General features: G+C 42.0%; 2 protein-coding genes across 2 annotated transcripts; both read right to left on the bottom strand.

The window, feature by feature from the left end:
- Window positions 1-66: 66 nt before the first annotated feature.
- Window positions 67-5,436, bottom strand: LOC136458639 (uncharacterized). The gene is made up of 10 exons (XM_066458575.1): window positions 5,210-5,436; window positions 5,034-5,108; window positions 4,831-4,917; window positions 4,310-4,366; window positions 2,595-2,687; window positions 1,640-1,712; window positions 1,352-1,427; window positions 1,172-1,262; window positions 942-1,063; window positions 67-504 (listed from the first exon to the last, which is right to left on the bottom strand). The coding sequence occupies exons 1-9, from the start codon at window positions 5,255-5,257 to the stop codon at window positions 944-946; spliced, it is 720 nt and encodes a 239-aa protein (XP_066314672.1). The 5' UTR covers window positions 5,258-5,436; the 3' UTR covers window positions 67-504; window positions 942-943.
- Window positions 5,437-7,389: 1,953 nt separating this feature from the next.
- Window positions 7,390-9,811, bottom strand: LOC136458638 (CASP-like protein 4A3). The gene is made up of 3 exons (XM_066458574.1): window positions 8,836-9,811; window positions 8,583-8,718; window positions 7,390-7,818 (listed from the first exon to the last, which is right to left on the bottom strand). Exons 1-3 carry the CDS (start codon window positions 9,693-9,695, stop codon window positions 7,627-7,629), a joined length of 1,188 nt encoding a protein of 395 aa, XP_066314671.1. The 5' UTR covers window positions 9,696-9,811; the 3' UTR covers window positions 7,390-7,626.
- Between the last annotated feature and the right edge of the window lie 9,319 nt (window positions 9,812-19,130).

Here is a 19,130-nt window from a genome sequence, read left to right as displayed (position 1 = left end):
AGAGTGGTGAGCAGCCGAGCACGCAGGTCATGATTTGATGATATACGGGAACAAGTGAACCACCAGTGAAAGCACAACCTGATCAACTAGCTTTGGCAAATCTTACAAGAAAGCAAATGCTAACGTTATCATGGATAAGCTATGCTGTCAGGAGAGACTAAAAAACAGTTTTCATTTGACGGCGGGCGTCGGTCTCTAAGCTCAAACCATTCTACACCAGCTGACCTTGTCACAAAAATAAGCCGCAGCATGAGTTCTGTTTTCATGGGGACACGGCCAAAAAATCATATCCAGTCCCCTAAAAGTTGTACCTAAAGTCAACAGCTGTGATCACCAAAAGTGGACTTCGACTGCAACGAATATGAAAAATGTGCAGCATCCTTGATCCATCTAGCGTGCCCTGTTGGAATGATAGGGTTTACCATTTTTCCTGTTCGCAGAATCGGCTGTGGCATCTAACCAAGCAATTCTCCCAAATACACTGATGGCACAAGCGCACATTGCCTGCACAAAAGGAAATAAATTTCACATAATTCTGACTAAAAAACGGTTATGAAAAAGATAATAGTAAAACGAATCAGATAGGCATGTTGCAATGTGGATGATGTTAAGTTCAGAAACATGTAGTCATTACCACTAATCCAGTGTGAAATGAAACCTATCTTGACAAAACTAAATGCAATGAAGTTGTGGGTGCAACAATACCAATCTGTGGGATATTAAACAACAGAAGCAAGACTCTTTTTCATAGGGAGAAATGGGAACATATATTTATAAGTTTAATAAAAAAAAGTATTAGTGTACTACTACACGTGATACATAATAATCTTTGATGTGGACAGCCACTTTGATCTCAAACTTTTCTACTTTTACTTTGAACTGACACAATGGAAACTCCCCCATTTTACTTTGGACTAAATGACTAATACTTGCTGACTTACCATCATGACAATCTCTCCAAGAGATTTTCTACCATAGCTCTTTGTTTTATGCCACTCAAAGATTCTGACCTCATAATTGCATTTGATACAAGAATGACAGTACTTGCCGCAGGAGCATTCACCTACAGAATATAAACCAAGAAATAAAACACAAGAAACATTACCATTTACAATTTAACAAAAAAGGTGGGATAAAAAATCATGATCAATGAACAGTAGCTAGAACATACCCAGACTCGACCATTGAGTCCAACAGCTATCTCAAAAGACAGTTTTTTCCCAAGGGCCTCCAGAACTGGACATGTTGGCGAACTTAACAACCTATAAGCAACTAAAGTCAAAAACTCAAAATCTAACAAAAAAAAAACAATGCTAGTGATTCAATGGAGGGCGAGGTGTATTATCCTCACATTCGTGACATGCCAGTTGATGTGTCAAACATATACCCATCTTTCAGCTGACCAAATTCAGCAGCTTTCCCAGAAGCTTGAAATTAGGAACAGTATTAATACAGTAAAAGAACGATCAGATAAAGCCAAAAGAAAACGGTCCACACTGAGTATCATCCCACAAGCTGAAAGGTTCTCACAAACAATGAGGATATATTTGCTTTGCTAAGATGAATAAAATTTGGTACTCCATACTTCTGATGGACAATTAAGGAAAATGGACACTGAGCTGTAAGTTAAAAAAATTACCATCCATGCATGAGAGCTCGGGATTCATGATACTATTTGCTTTCACCACTCGAGCATATATTAACGTACCAATCTGCAGGAACATTCCCATCGTAAGACAAATATATAATCAATAAAGAGAATATAAAGCTCGAAACACTGTGGAAACAACTTATGGCACCACTCAGAGTTGAAATCACAGTGGACATAGACATGTTCAGTAACTTTTTTTTTTCCACAATGGCCATAGCCGAATTTCATTACTGGTGTAACAAAATTGCAAAGATTCCACAGTTTAACGAGAACGAAACGCCACTACCTGACTACCATCGTGATCATGGAGTTGATCACCCAGGGATCCAACTCATGATCACCCACTACTTACCAAACCAAAACGATAAAGCTGAAACTACCAAAAAAAAAACCCACAGACACATCAAGTGTTCATTACAGGGCACCTGCCGCCCAGAACAGCGCGCAGGCCGCACAGCTTTATCGTACCTGACTATGTTCAGGACCTGACTATAGCATTTACTCTCGCTGTTCCTTTTTATTTGATGTTATAGGATTTTACGAAGAAACATACCTAATTTACTTCCCTAAAATGTTCCTACCAAAGTAAAAAATTGGCAATCTAAAAGACTCAAATCTACTTGTTCATTAGTAACTAACATCAAGTGTACGTAGTTTAGGAGAAATAGTTTAAATTACGAAGTAGAAAAAGACAGCTTTAAAAGAAGCATGTGGTTATTTTGTACTCTTTCTTAATTTGAGCGCAAAAAGTGCTCAAACATCAAGCATAAAAGAATGGAAGAAGTATTTGGAACAGAAAAAAAAACAATCCACATGCTACTGAACATATGTTGAGAACTGCACATGTGGCCTACTGTATACACATTTCACACTTTAAGTATAGAGACTGACAAAACTATGAAACTAAACAATGCTAGAAAGTTCAAATGATCCAGTGTCTTACCTCGAACTTTGGTATGTTTCTCCTTGTACCACCTTCAAATGCAAGCACCGGTAGAAAGGCCAAATTAGGACCCTTTATGTCTACCAAAAAGTTCTGTAATAACCAAAGCTATTTCAGCAAAGAAAATACATCACAGGCAAAATACATACAATTATTTAACATAATAAAGCAAATATCTAGCTTCTAGCAAAAGCCCATTCTGGTTTCTGTTTGTATATTAGAACTGTATGAAAAGGGTAATCAGCTGATCATCTTGCCAGTACTAGGGATATATGGATTTGACATTGTATATACAAAAAACCCCTTCATTTTGCAACACTTGTCCATTTTTTGAGGAAGCACAATTCCACATTACTTCTCCACCAAGCAAATCAAGTAATATTTCTGCCACTTTCACGCAGTTTAATGCTATAGTAGAAGGGATTGTGTAGTTGTACTGTTGTAGTATGTCATTTGATAGTGATTGTCCATGTTTCAATCAGGGCCGGCCCTGGGGCGGGGCGGGAGGGACGGTCGTCCCAGGCCCACGATACCGATGGGCCCCTCCCCAGGTATGCAATAAGAATACGAGACGCTAGATCGAATCGCCGATTCCCCATGTCCCGTGATCACACACGCTCCGCGAGTCTTCCGCCTTCCTTCCTGCGCTGCGCGACGTGCGCGTGCGGCGTGGGCGTGGGCGCGTGAGGGTCTGAGGGGCCTAGCGGCGTTCCACCAGAGGCACAGAGCAGGCGGCAAATCAGTTCTCACACAGCCACATAGGGTCCTAATCCCTGATTCCTGAGCCCTATTCCCTCATCCCTGTTCGGCACTATCGGTAGACGACAGTTCTAGAAGGCAGCAGTCTAGCAGAGGAGGCAGGCGCCAGGCGGAAGCAAGGTACGAATCTCCGAATCTGAAATTTAGTACTAATTGTTTCTCACATGATCCCTACTTTATGAAATTATAGTTACTAATTGTTTCTCTGAATTTTAACAGTGCCATGCCATCAAGAAAGACAAAAGAAAAAGGAAAAAGCAAATAGATGATTTGATACAATACATTGAGGGGCTCTTCATAAATTTCTTAAGAGTAATACTAGTGTTTCAATTCAAGAGATCCAGATGCATTGGCAACATTATGCATTGAGAAGCGATTATTGGATGAGATTGATATTGACACCGTCGTCGATGACTTCGCATCGAGGAATGTTAGAAGAATTTTTTGAGGTAATTTGATGTGTATACAAATTATTTCATATGAATACTATTTTTGCATTAAGTTAACTGCTTATTAGGAACATCGTATATGTGTGTATACTATATATACTACCAATGAGTAGTACTAGTAGTATTATCATGTTTGTATAAAAAGGTCCAAAAAATTAGTTTCGTTCTAGGTCCAGAAAAACTTAGGACCGGCCCTGGTTTCAATACTACCAGCTATTTTTTTTCTTTGGTATGGTGCTTCTTTATCTGATTCCATCAAGGTTGTCAACCAGATCAAAGAGTTTTCTGTAAGATCACAATTACAAATCTTAAACATAAAGATTGTAAAAAACATAAATTCTATTGACTAGAATTGTAGAATCAAGCCCTTTAATTAAGATCACAAATATGTAGAACTGTAAAACATATAATTGTAATTTTTACAGCCATGATCCATGGTGGCCTCAGATTTAAATATCTAGAAACAAGTGTTAACTCACATACTTCTGAATGTAAATGTATACTTACGTCTGGTTTGGTGTCAACCACAACACCAAGAACTGTATCTTCTACAGAAGGTATATACTGCAAAAAAGAAGAACATGAATGAGTGACTGCTGAAACACAAGACAAGAGGGTGGAACAGAGTAGCACTATCCTCAGTCTCCTACGTTACAGTTAAGACGATATTAGGGGACCAGATCAGAGCTTTTCATGCTGATTAATTTCAAGTTATGAAAATCGAAACGTTTATTAAAATGGCAATAACATATAATCAATCGATAGAAGGTAAATGTGGCAATGACCAATTCATGTTTGTGTGTTAGTGCTGAAATTTTTGTTGCACTGAGTCAACATAACCCAGTCCATTTTAGGCTAACATATTAGTTCAGCAATTTACAGTTTTACACAGAAAGGGCCACATATATTATGAATTATCTATTCAACCAGCATCCTACAGCAATGGTAATAAAATACTTAACGCAAGTATCTCGAGAGCAACCAAATTTTTACATAATGTATGCATCTCCGAGACAAATCGGACTTACCCTCTTCTGGGAGTTCTCAATCCAATACTTGTTGGGTTTCAACAGCCGCAGCTTCCCAGCACTGGTCGCCTGGATGGTGTCACACTCCTGCAAGCCCCGTTTTATCACCGATAAGCCTCGCGCCCAAATAAACCCCATTAAACCCTAACCACTAAGTCTCACAAAAGACAACGGCTCCCACATTCCACCATGAAAGGGCTTACCTGACGCAGGCCCGCTCCGAGCTTAGTGGTCTGGTTGTTCAACTCGGAGAGGTCCAGGACGACGTCACCGGGTACCTGAGCAGCGAGGGCAGTGACGGAAGTGTGAGATGATGACCAGACCCGCACAGATAGCGGAAGTGAGAGATCAAGGTGCGGGATACGGCTGGGAGGCTTACCACGTAGTTGTCGACGAGAGGAGAGGGCGCCGGCCTCCTCGACTCCATTGCAGCGACGGTAAGGAGCGCCGGCGTGGAGGACTGGAGGTGCGGAGCGAGTCGGACGGCGGTTCTCGGCGGCGGTCCTCCTGCGTCCTGGGCTCTTTGCTATAGAGCTCGCCCTGTACGTATGGTTAGCTGAGGGGATGGGCCTGGGCCTCAACGTTGGACGCCTGCTTGTGGACTGTGGTCAATCAATTAAAAGAAGTTTATTTTGCTCAAAAAAAATGCCATGGTCTCCAAGATCTCGGAGAATTGTAACGGCGTTTCTTCAAACTTTTTGAACTAATTATTAAGGTCTAATTTTTTATCTCTGATTTTTTTTAAATCAGAAATTTTACTCTCTCAACTCTCAAACCATTTAAACTACCTCCATGTCCATGTAGAAGTGATTCTCTATGTGGTCTGATAAGACTTTTAAACCACAAAAAAATCACTAAGCTTCTACAAATTCTAAGAAAAATTATAGTGATAGATTGGGACATGGCAAACCCAAATAAAATATCAAGAGCTCATTAAATATCTCAAAAAACTTTAAAGTAATATGTTTAGCTCTAGGAAAATGAAAAAAAATCCAACAAAATGCGAAAAGTTCTCAATACAATACATTTGATGTCTAAATGCATTTTAAAAACATTACATAACAAAATATGAGATATAATAGGATTGGCAAAAAAAAATGCAACATCTAATTAATGTTGAATGTGTTTATGCTGCTTGTATCTTGCATTTTTGTTATGGAAAGATTTTGAAAATGCATCTAATTGTTATGTGATTTTTGGTGAATTAATGACAATGCAAGTAAAGTAATGAGATTTACAAAGCATCTCTACAATTTTTGGGAATTTAGTTTTTTCTGAATTTTTTTATTTGTAGAGTTAAGTCTAATTTTTGGAGTCTTCTAGAGATATTTTCATGAGCTTTAAATTATTGTATTTGGGTGTCTTATTTTCCAATATATCTTTAGGATTTTTCTTAGAACTTTTAGAAACTTTGTGATATTTTTATGGTTTAAAAATTTATAAGCTATTTACTGGATTTTTAAACTAAAAGTTGAAGAAAAGTGCCTTGAAAACCACTTCTATAACCTAGGCAATGCGGTAATTCATACAGTTTTGAGAGTTGAAGAGGTAAGGCATCTGATTTTAGAGAGTTCGACGAGAAAAATCATATCACAATAATAATTCAAGTAGGTAACATAGAATTTTTCACCTTGACAGCTGTATGAAAGGGACGAAAAAATCGATTTTATACGGCAACCACCAGTTTGGGTTGAAAGGGATTGAAGTGGCCGATGGGATGAAAATAAAAATACAACAAACAAAAAAATTGAGGAAAAAATGCAGCGTGTTCAGCTGGTCCGATGAACAGCGGATTTCGATTGGTTTTGAATGATTGAATAGTGTTCTGTGAGAGAGAATAAGCTAAAAACTATACCAGCCGAACATCCCCATAGCAATTCAGAACATGTGATTTGCGTGCATGAATTTCATGCTCCAAAACAGTACGAATCTGTAAAAAGTTTTCTAACAGCATTAATTTGTTGGCTTGTCACGTCTGGAAGAAGAGACGGCACGATGATAATGGTGCAAAATCGCATAGCCGGCCCGCAAACATTAGAATATAGGAGTATCTTAGATCTTAGGAACTGCTAATCCGAAATGGCATCGCATATTTCTGATGCACATCGATTTGAGCGAGTGTAATAAATGCCGATACGCCCAGGCGCCCAGGCCACATCTGAGCTGACCATCATATCATAGGGGCTGTTTGGTTTCTTAATAATCTCCTAAAATTTCTGTCACATCGAATGTTTGATATATATATAAAGTATTAAATATAGACTAATTACAAAACTAATTGCACAACTTGCGACTAATTTACGAGACGAATCTTTTAAGTCTAACTAATCCATGATTTGAGAACGTGGTGCTACAGTAAACATGTGTTAATGATAGATTAATTAGGCTTAAAAAATTCGTCTCGAAAATTAGCCTCCATCTATATAATTGGTTTTGTAATTAATCTAATTTAATATTCCTTATTAATATCTAAACATTCGATGTGACATGAATTTTTGGAGCGACGGAGAACCAAACACCCTCATAATATGTAGGAGTGGTCTCCAAGTTGCATATCTTTCAGACTTTCAGTATAAAACGACCAGCGTGAAACCTTGGTACAGCCACCTCAAATTTTTAAAAGCCAACCTTGACTCAATGTACTGCTACAATATGCCCAAATTGTAGAGATTAAGCCCACTTTGGAACTTAGGGATTTCACAGAAATCATGTACGAATTTCACATGAATCAAGATTCAGTGACCCAAGAAGCATACAGGAAGTAGTATTCACATCATGCAATGCACAACGGTAGCTCTATGAAACCAAGCTGAAGACACAGTAAGCAGAGATGACTGAGTTAAGACCAAGAGCAATGAAAGCTAGGAATGCCATGGAAGCTGAGGCATTGATCAGTTTGGTAAATTGATCCCCTCCAAACCGAGACATCCAAACACCATTACGAGAAAGTGCTGCGGAAGATGCTGACAATAGGAGGTAAGCTAACATCTGCAATAGCATGAAAAACCCATTCAGACACATTTTGGTCACTAACAAATTTTAAGCCAAGTTGCAAGCTCAAAACTAGTAGAGCAAAACACAAAAAATGAATGTCCAAGACATGGTTAAACAGGAATTTGTGGAGACTGCAATACATTGCTGAAAACATGGTCTGGCGAATTCCAAAGGAAAGAATATAATGTAGAACAAATTGATATACACGCATTGTACAAGGAACATCTAAACAACATGACTTTGGTGGCGAATCAGGTGATCCATAAGCACACAAAGTCCATAGTTATTAGTCATAAATATGTCAAAACCTCAAGCACTGCACCAATCTCATTCATTTCTGAAAAGTTCCCTTATCATGACAAATGTTTGAAGTTGGAGGAACTGGAAAGGTGTTATTTATCAATTCATGGAACAACTCTTTTACTTACACCTGATGACGCACTGTAATGTATCTGTACAATGTTTATACCAACTAAACAAAATAGGCATATACCAAACCAAATCCGGTAGGAACAATAATGATATAGACATATACCAGTCGGGAAACGATAATTGCCACCTAACGTTCATCCACAATCTAGGATTTCTTTATAAGAAAACAATTGCTGCAATAGTTCATCCAATTTGTGCAACTATATTTAGTTTTGCAATTATTAAATGGCCATAAGCTTGTGAAATCGTGCTATCATAAATTCATGGTATGGTTCCCAACAACACACAAATACAGAAGAGCAGAATAGCAGTTTACTCATGCTTGCCTGATCCATGGCAAGATTGAAGTAGCTGCGGAATGGGGCTCGAATCATGCGCCTCCCTGTAACAAGGTAATGCACCTCGGCTACCAACTGGAATCCAGAGTAGGTAAAAGCCATGACGCTCGCAGCGAGTACATACCTACATCGCCAAAATTCACCAATTTTCAGCTCCCATCAACACTAATAAGAAACGGCAGCTGTGACTAATGAAGAAGGTTTTAACTGAGATCAGCGCTCTAGGAGTCCAGAGGGAAACCTGTACTCGTTGTAGCGGCGGAAGGAATCGCCGGACCAGCCCGTCGTGGTATCGGCGGCCATGACGGAGAGCGCGACCAGGCAGAACACGGCGGCTGAAACCCTAAACCCTAGCTCGGCCCTCCTCAGCTCCGCGCGCCGCACCTTCTCCGGGACGCCGCCAAGGAGCCACCTCTTGGACCCCACGCCGCCTCCGACTCCCCCAACGGCAGTAACGGCGGCGGCCGCGGCGAGTGACCCAGTGTCGCTCGGAGGTGTAACCTTGTCCTTGTCCGGCGTGGCCTTCGCCTCCGTCGCCGCGGGGTCTTCGCCGGAGAGGAGCTTCGCGATGGTGACGGCCGATTCCTTCTGCGGCGATCCGGCTGGGGACGCCTCGGCCGAGGAGGCCTTCCGCGGCGTCGAATCTTCAGTTTGGGCTAGAACGACGGCTAGCGTCATGCTCCCCGATTCGGTAGCCGATTCCGCCGCCTCCTGCTCCGACTTGGCTTCCGAGGACGCCGGCGCTGGAGTAGGCGGTGATACTGGAGCGGGTGAGGGACGGGGTAGTGGGCGCGGCGGTGACGTCTGGCCCTGTCGCGGGAGGGGTGGAGAAGCATCAGCGCTGGGCGGAAGCGGAGGCGGAGGCGGAGGCGGCGGAGGAGGCTGTGGCGCCGAGGGATGCGGAGTTGAGGAAGGAGAGCTATCGCCGGGAGTATGAGGAGGCGGAGTAGCAGGAGGAGGAGGTGGAGCTGGCGCTGGGTTCTCCGGCGAGAGGGATCCGTCAGACGAGGGTTTGACAGGCGGATGTTCTGAAGAAGGAGAAGAAGGGGCGATGGGTTCTACCGCCGGCGGAGGCGGCGGTGTTCGGGTTGGTGAGGCCATGGAGCAGCTCCTTTGCTCGATGGCTGGGGCTGCTGGTGGCTGTGCCGTCGGCCGTCGGGGACTGCGGAGTGGGGGATTTGTGCGGCCGAGGCCAGTTGATACTGCGGAGTGACGGCGAGTGGGAGACTGCGGAGTGGATCCGTCAGTGTCTTTCGGTTGAACTGTCGTTATAACAATTAAAACAATTCAATAGCAATGTCGCTCCACTGCTAATTAACTGCACAGTCTGATTTTAATGATAATTTTACATGAATATTCAGTCCTTTCCTCGTTGAATAAGCCGGCTGATAAACCAGCTGAAGCTATTTTACTGCGAGAGAAAAATACTATAGCTGATAAGCCGGCTATCTATAGCTGATAAGCCGGCTGATAAGTTCAAACGAACAGGGCCATCAATAGATCAATTATGTCCAATCAAAAGCTAACTTTTCGTGATACCAATAGTGCACCGTCTATTCCTTACCGGCCAAACTATGCCTCTTTGGACAATTGGTAGTTGCAACCAGGTTATGAGAGGTTCATCGAACAAAGTTTACTACGTGACCATCTAGCCTGCGGACGCGCCCACGCCCGCGCCGACGAAGAAGAAGACGGCGGTGTCGTAGGGTTCCGGCAGGAGCTAGCCAACGTTAGGGTTTCGAGGTAAGATTCTCCGACTGCCTTAGAAGGGGTTTTGGGGATGGCAGCCACAACATGGCGGTGGAGGCGGGCGAGACGGCGGTAGGGCGGGGCGACGGGAGAAGGTGGTTGGGCAGGGGTGTCGGCAGGGGTGTCGCGGCGAAGGTCGTCGACGACCTGCCCTGGGATTAGGGGAGGGCATGGTCAACGAGCGAGGGTGGGGCGAGGACGACGTCGATGAAAGTGTTGCAGCGGAGGTTAGAGGAGGGCAGGGTCGAGGGCGGGAGATGGGAGGCGGGAGGCGGGCGGCGGGCGGCACGGTGAAACGGCGAGAGCCACCAGCTGCCAGTGGTGGGGGTGGGGCGGGGGCGGGGCGAGGACGAGCGCGAGCGCAAGGTAGATGATAGGTTGCGCGTTATAACGTTGTCCTTCATCGAATGCTTCTTCAGGAGTATGTGGCAGCGAGAAAGCTGAGCGCATGTTTAGATTTGATGTTGGGGCCAAGTTAAAATTCAGCCATAGCCAAATCAGGAATGTGCATAAATTAGTTATACCAAATATATTTGGATGATGATTAATAAGCTAATAAAATCCTAAATATGTCCATTTTTCTTATACCTATGCGCATGACGGGCTAAATCTATGAATAATTATTTTATTATATCCAATTATGGTTAATAGGGATGTTGATTTTCATATTATTTTTGTAAGGAACACCGTGGTCTAAAACTCTAAATGGATCACAAGTCGGATGTATGATTTAGAAAAGATTATATTTTAGAGCTCATTAATAAATACATTTATGCCCTATTTGACACAACTCTGATCCGATTTCTTACGACTTCTTGAAAGGAGTCCTAACAAATGGCCATAAAAAAGGGCTCCTTGTAAGGAGCAAGAGCGGTTTTTGAATTAAGGAGTCGGAACCAGAAAGGCTTCTCTCAACTCCTCATAAACCTAGTACAAACTATTACTAAAGCCGTTTTTGTCAAAGTTTTTCAAAACGGCTTTAGTTTCACTAGTGAAAGTGCATTTGCCCCCTATGTGGGTTTTGGTGTATTGATGACATCTAAATTAGGGACTAATGTGATCTTAATGAGATATATTGCAGCTATTAGTCTCATGATAGATTCAAAGAGTTGATAAAGATGAAATGGTATCCCTCAATTCTTGAAGTTGTAAAGGCGGATAAACTCAAAATGCTCTCCAAAGGTTTTATTTTTGTTTTTGAGTTTAGGACCCGCCTCACTATAAAGAGGGATGCAAACTTAGTTGGTCTGAGGAAGATAGAGTGCTCAAGCATAAAAATAAAATTAAAAGAGAGACACTCTAGCACTCCACGAGCACGTACATTATTTTTCTGTGACTGTCGGTGTCAAAAGTCCCAACTAAGCCGGAACTCTAGACCGTCGGAAGTCACGACTCATGTCGGAAGTTCTGACTCCTAGTCACTTAGCCTGCATGGTGACTGTGGACGTCGGAAGTCCTGACGTGAGTCGGAACTCCCGAGACTCAAAAGTCCCGACATCTGGGCCTATGCTGGTTGTCTAACTGCGCACATCGGAAGTCCCGACGTATGTCGGAAGTTTTGACGTTTGTCGGGAGTTCTGACATTGACTTGCCCACGCGGACTTCTGACCCTATGTGAACAGTGCTTTATGTTAACATCGGAAGTCCCGAGATCTGCGTCGGAACTTCCAATGTAGATCGGAATGGTTAGATTTCTACTTAGAGTATAAATACCCCTCTCTTCACTTCTAACCATTACGGACTCATTCACAGCTGACCTAACTTCGTCCCAACAGCTCCCAAGTAAGAAAGGCACCCCCTCTCCTCCCTCCTTTGCTCCAATATTCGATTCCCTTAGGGTTTTGAGTGAAAGGAGAGTGGTTTAAGAGAGAGAATCACTTTGGCAAGCTTGAGCACTTGATTTCTTCGTCAAGCCGGTTGGTTTTGCATCTATTACTCTTGGGGCTTTGCCCCTAGCCAGCAAGGCATTGCCCAAGAGCTTCCATCTTGTGGAAGAGCCTTAAAAAGTTTGTATTACCCTTTGATTTCTTAGTGGAAATCTTAAGTGACCTTTGTGGTCGCTTTGAGAGAGGCAAGGAGGTGGAATAGACTCCGACCTTTGTGGTCACCTCAACAACGAGGACGTAGGAGCTCCTTTGTGGGGTTGCCGAACCTCAGGATAAATTCTTGTATCCCGTGTGCTTGTTGTTGTGATTGCTAGAGATTACTTGTATTTGTTTGTCTCTCTTTTGAACTTCATTTTAGGGTTTGGACTCGATCTACGGTTTGGAGACTTTATGGTGTCAAGGGAGTGACCCAACCTCTTCACCAAACCATAAGGAAGTGGGGTTGTAAGATTATTTATCTGTAAAGTTAAATTTGGCACTACTTTTGTAGTTCACGTAGGCGTCGGGACTGCTGATGTTTGTGCCGAAACTTCTGACGACGCCGGGAGTTTCGACCCAAACGCCGGGACTTCCGACATTGACTGACAAATTTAAACTTAGCATTTGCAGTTAATTTTTAGATACGCCTATTCATCCCCCTCTAGGCATTGTTAGATCCTTTCAATTGGTATCAGAGCCAGGTCTTCTTTTAGCGCTTCACCACGTAAGAAGAAACAATGTCGAAGTCCGACAAGATGCAAGTCGTTGCCGCCGAGATGGCCAAGAAAATAACTGAAGAGTTGATGGCTGCTCAAGTCAAGTTCTTTCAAGATGAAATGAAGAAGATGCAAGATGAAGGAAGAATTGAGCAAGAAGGTTGATGATGCAATAAGTGGCAAGAATGATACAACAAGTAACAAAAATGAAGAAAATAAAGATGTTGCTAGTGATATTGGAGCCGGTGAGCGTGCTCATGAAAAGGGAATATATTCAAACATGAGCTTTGACTATGGACAACTCATAAAAGGTTCAATACTACATACTCCATCCATCAACATTGGCAAGCCACCTCACTTTGATGGAACAAGATACACCGATTGGTCTTACAAGATGAAGATGCATCTTATTGCCACAAGACTTTGAAAAGTTGTGGATGTTGGTGTGATGATTCCTACCGATGAAGATAGAGAGATAACTCTAGAAGAAGTGAACAACCTCCATCAAAATGCACAAGCCGTAGCATTGCTTGTGTCAAGCCTAGCTCCGGATGAGTTTAGAAAAGTGAATGGAATGAAAAGTGCAAAACAAATTTGGGATACTTTGAAAGTGTCATTTGAAGAAGATAGAAGTGTGAGAAAAGACAACATTGAGTTACTTTATGGTGAATTAGAAAGATTTGTGTTCTTGCAAAATGAAGCAACACAATCCATGTTTGATAGGCTCATGGCATTGGTCAACCGCATAAGAGCTCTTGGAAGCACCGAGTGGGATGACAACAAGGTTGCTAGAAAGATATTGAGAACCTATAGAGCCAAGAACAAGAAAGGCCCGGTTATGATGAGATGACACCACAAGAAGTTCTTTCAAAATTAAAGCATCATGAGTGTCTAGATGAAGATGCAATCAATGCTCACAATTAAAATCCTAATGCAATGGGATACAACAAGAGTGCATCCCTTAAAGCAACTCAACAACATGAAGGTCAAGGTTTAAGTCAAGAGAAGAAGAAGAAAGTGAAGGATGATTCCTCAAGTGAAGAAGAAGATTCCGATGCGGAGATTGCATTTGTGATTAGAAATCTTAGAAAGTTTATGAAGAATAAGAGCAACCGCAAGACCTATGGTGATGGAAAGAAAAGGTTTAAAAAGATATTTTGCTATGGATGTGGTCAAACCGGTCACTTCATAGCCGATTGTCCTAATGAGAAGAAGCACAAACATGACAAGGATGAAGACAAGAAGAACAAAGGCAAAAAAGAGGTGAAGCTCATCTTGGGGAAGAATGGGAGTCAAATGATAGTGACTCAAGTGATGATGAGAAGAATGGAGCCGCAAACATCACCATCCACCACTCTTCTTCACCGACCATGATCTTCCTCGACTCAACTTCATCATCAAAACTCTTCCCCAACCTATCTTCACCATCGAAGCTCTTCTCCAACCTCATCGACAACAACTACTACACTCCAACTTGCCTCATGGCAAAAGGGGAAAAGGTACATGTTACACCCGATCCCTCTAGTGATGAGTATGATAGTTGTGATGAGAACATAGAAGAAATTGAAGCAACCATGATAAAGAAATTTGGTAAAAAAGCCTTCACTATAATAAAAATGCTAATGAAGAAATTAGAGAAGAGGGATAGATGCTTAGAGTTGCAAGGAGATATAATCACTCAAGAGAGAGAGAGAAACCTTAGACTTGAAGCATCTATCGCCGAGGAAAAGATAAAGGTTGAGAAGTTAACCGTAGAATTGTCTTTAGCCAATGACTCAATTGAGAAATTGACTAAGGAACATTCCTCAATTAATGATCAAGTAGCTAGCCTCAAGAATGAGAAGAGTATAGCTCAAGAAAGCCTCACACGATTAGAAGAAAAATACCAAAATCTTGAGCTAAACTATAGTACTCTTTGGGATAGCACTTCAACTTCTCTTAAGGCAACCGAAGACTCTAATGTCTCCACTAGCAATGGTTGTGAAAGATACTATAAAATTGATGTGAATGCATATATGACTAATGTCGCAGAACCGACTAATTTATAAGAGCACAAGTACAATGGCAGCCCGCAAGCGGTCGCACTGTCATACTTAAGCCCATATAAACCCGGTAGTCCGTCGAGTACCACGACAGGTCTCGATAAATGATCCACAAACAACTAAGATCGTACATGATTCAACATACATGTCACATATTACATAAAGTTCACAGATACATTTCCATCATCAGAGTATGAAATAAAGTTATTACAAACCAAGTTTGATAGATAATAGCGGAAGCAAATTAAGTTGAAAGTAGTGTTTCCAACATAGTTAATATAGTGCCAACATACGATCATAGTCCACAAAAGCATATAGAGGGATTAATAAAGAAGCCTACCCAAGGCTTACTCCTCATCCACAGCGGGATAGAAGCAACTCTTGCAATACCCATGATAAATTGTGCCATCTACAACGATAGGAAATGAAACCCTGAGTACGAGAAGGTACTTAGCTAGACTTAACCGTCCGAAACTAGAAATAAATTGACTCCAAGGAGTATGCAAGGCTGTATAAGTGGAGATAGCTTGACAATATTTTGCATAAAAAGCGATTAACTCAGTTATACAATTATAATTCTGTTATCAAGTTAATTATGACCATCCATCTTTAAATTAGCAACTATCCTGTGCCAAATATGTAGTATATCATTTTAAGAGCATACAATAGTAACCATAGCAGGTATTGTAATTCCATGTTTATCTGAACCATCATATTTCATAATACAATTACTACAATGTTGGGGCTAGCCAAGTTTCTCACTATCCAGGAGAGACGGCGATTTGAATCGATTTCAACCAGCTGGGAATTTATTCCTAACACAAACCTAGGTCTACCAGCCACGGTAGCCTTAGGTCACCTTTGGTACAACTCAAGTACACATTTCATGGGTTCACCCAGCGCCGCACAATCAGGGACACCAAATGCTAGGACATTCAGACCCAGCCTACCCTTGGGCTCAGTCTGGCTCCCCGCACATCCTTACTATCATCTAGAGTGCGCACTCTTATAGAGCGAGGCCCATCCTGAGTTGAGCTACTCGGCTTCATGGTCAGAACGAGTTATCCGGCCAGCTAAGTGATAGGCATGCGTTTAATCTTGTCAGAAGTGTCAACAACGGTACGGTCCTTAATCGGCACAAACGAAATCGCATGAGTTAACCAACCATAGACTCCATTTGGCCTCGATTTACATTACCCCATGGTTCTTTTCTATGATAGCAAATATAGCCAACCGTGCTTCGGTATCCACCTATATCTCGCAGGTGATAGGAAATCACCCGACTTCTACCGGTCTAAGCATGGCTAAGCATATATTCGATCCTGGACCTACATAGGGTTAAAGATATATTTCTGGATAAGGAAATTATATGCATCGAGTGGTTCCAATCAACTCTTATAACCTAATACATCAATCATAAAGGACTTGAGTAATATTTTGTAAAATACTAGGAGACTTAGAATGCTCTGGGGCTTGCCTTTTAGAAAGGAAGTGGGACGGTGGTCAGAGCACTCTAGAAGACCTTCTAGGGTTTGCTCCTCACCTTTAGGAGCTATGGCTTGAGGAATCTCCTACTGGTCCCCTTCCTCTCCTTCGTTGAACTCTAGCAACGTTATCTCCTCTATCGATCCTAGATGCATGAGTATGGCATAAGATATTACGAATGCATACTTGCTGATAGGTATAGTATGATGATACATGATGAATGGATTCTTGTAAGTATTCTTAACAGCATGGTGTTAAAGTAATAACAAGTGCATCACATTTTACTGAGTATGTGCATATCTCTTCTTGATTACATAACCAAACACTTTAATAATTCATTTACTATACCACAAAACAGCAGCTACTTGTTTTACTCATAACTAAAGTTCTACTTATCCAAATGCTGTGATCTTAGACTTTCTGGAAAGCTTATAAAATTGTCTACAACTCTTATTTAATCACTAGAAGCTAATTCACAATATATATTAACCAAAACAGACAATCACTCCAGTTCTATCCAGAAATTCCAGAGAGCGAGCATTTCGGAAAACTAACTTTAAATAGCTATAACTCCTAAACCCTTTGGCCTATTGTCCTAAAATTTTGACACAAGATATATGAAGAAGTTACCTACAACTTTGCTATTAACCATTTTTACATCAAACATCATTATTAACTCTAGATATAAATTAAACAAGTTTGCATTCATTTAGAAACACATTTCAAGTTTCAATTTAATCCTTCTAGAAACTCTATTACAAATGCTAATATTATATTTTTCCTAAATACTACACTTCACCAAGATCCTAACAAAATTGGAACCACCAAATTTGGATCTACCAAACTCCAAATATAAATTTTACAAACCAGCATGAAATCTGGAAATAATTGAGCTATCTTTTCTGAACTGAGTCACTGACAGACGGGACCCACTGGTCAGTTGACCCCATCGGTCAGTGAAACAGAAAACAGAGGAACACATGGGGTGGCGCTAACTCGCCGGCGGTGATCTCTCCGGTGATGGCACCTCGACTACTGTGACCCCCTCGACCTTGCGCACACACTAGGCTAGTCATTAGGATGGATTAGCGACGCGAAGCTCGACGGTGGCGGCCATGGCGGTGCGGCGGTGTGGGTCAACGACGATACGTCGGAGGTGACCACGGCGACTCCAACTAAGACTCCGACAAGCATCTACAGACCATGGCGAATCTAGCGCATAAGATAAAATAGCGAATGGTGGACGAAGGTGGTGTGGCCACGACGACGGGGCTTGGCGGCGAAACGCTGATGAAGTCGTGCGCGGCACGACGGCTTACCGAGCGCAGTTAGTAAGTAAAGGTGGGCGCGGTGAGTCTCTAGGGTGACCGTGGAGCGGCTGTGGTGGCGAAAGAGCGAGGTGGGGTGAGCTAGCCCCGGAAATGGCAACGGCGGTGCTGCCTGAGCTGCGGTGGCTACTGTGCTGCTGTGGACGGTGAAGAAGGAGGCAGTGAAAATGAAAACAGGAGCACAGGGCATCACGGGCGAGCGCTAGGGTGATCAAGGCGCGCTCTGGCCCGACGCGGCCTGGCTGGGTAGACCGACGGCGACGCATAGCTCTCCATCGGCTCCACGCGGCGGTTGAAGCCTGAAGCCAGTCGGTCACTGTAGCCACCATTAGAGCCCACCATTCGTGCCTGACAGAGAGATTTGGAGGCGATCAAACTCTTACTCCATAGTTCTTTAGCGCAATCAATCTAAACAAGAGTGGTAGACCTACATACCATCTTCAACTTCTATTAAATGATTAAGGCCTAATTCACAAAGAATGAGGAGTAAAATCATCACCAATGTCGAGCCATTACACTGTAAACCGGTTTTGGACTTAGAAAAATTCTAAGTGCTAAAAACAGTGAATTGTTGAATCTTGTGAGCCTAATTCAAGCCTGTTATGAGCTGAACTAGCCTATGACCCAAAAATAAAAGTTGTTCCCCTTATCATATACTACAACTTTGCTTTAGTGACCACATCCATGCAAGGTCTCTATCATATAGTTCAAACTTGGTCAAACCCATTACATTCAAATGATGGCTTGCACTTGAACTATGACTTAGTGACCAATTTAGCCCTAGCCATGAATACCAAAGTTGTTCATAATGACACTCTAAACATGTTTAAGCTATTTATAAGGTCACACAATCATTTCATACATGGGTTGCCCATAAAGCTTTCCAGGTCAACATGCATAGCATCACTTAAGTACTTGATCATGCAAAGTAATCTTCATGAACATTGTTTCACTAGTCATCCTAAGTATAGCTATGATGTTTTAGTGACTCTCATCCACCAACTACATGTATTCACTCATGGTCATATGCATATATACAAGGAAACATAAAATAACAAGCATGTTTCATATGTTTCAATCACATGTTTCAATTGTAAAAGCTTATATATGAATGCTCGATGCTCATGCAATGCGAGTCAAATTATGCAAGCTTAACACCTAGGGTGTTACAACTAACCTTGTTGAGTTAGAGAAGAAAGACAAGGAGATTCATAGGTTGAAGATGATCTTGAAGAATGGGTGCAAGTGTCAAGAGCAATCCAACAAGACTATATATAAGTCATTAAGGCGCCCATCAATTAAGGAAGACATTGGCTATAATAGGTATGATAGAAAGGCAAATGGAAGGAAC

Source organism: Miscanthus floridulus, chromosome 6, assembly GCF_019320115.1.
Source record: "Miscanthus floridulus cultivar M001 chromosome 6, ASM1932011v1, whole genome shotgun sequence".
NCBI classification, from domain to species: domain Eukaryota; kingdom Viridiplantae; phylum Streptophyta; class Magnoliopsida; order Poales; family Poaceae; genus Miscanthus; species Miscanthus floridulus.
The sequence above is the reverse complement of the archived record's forward strand: the minus strand, read 5'-3'. Positions and strand labels throughout refer to the sequence as shown.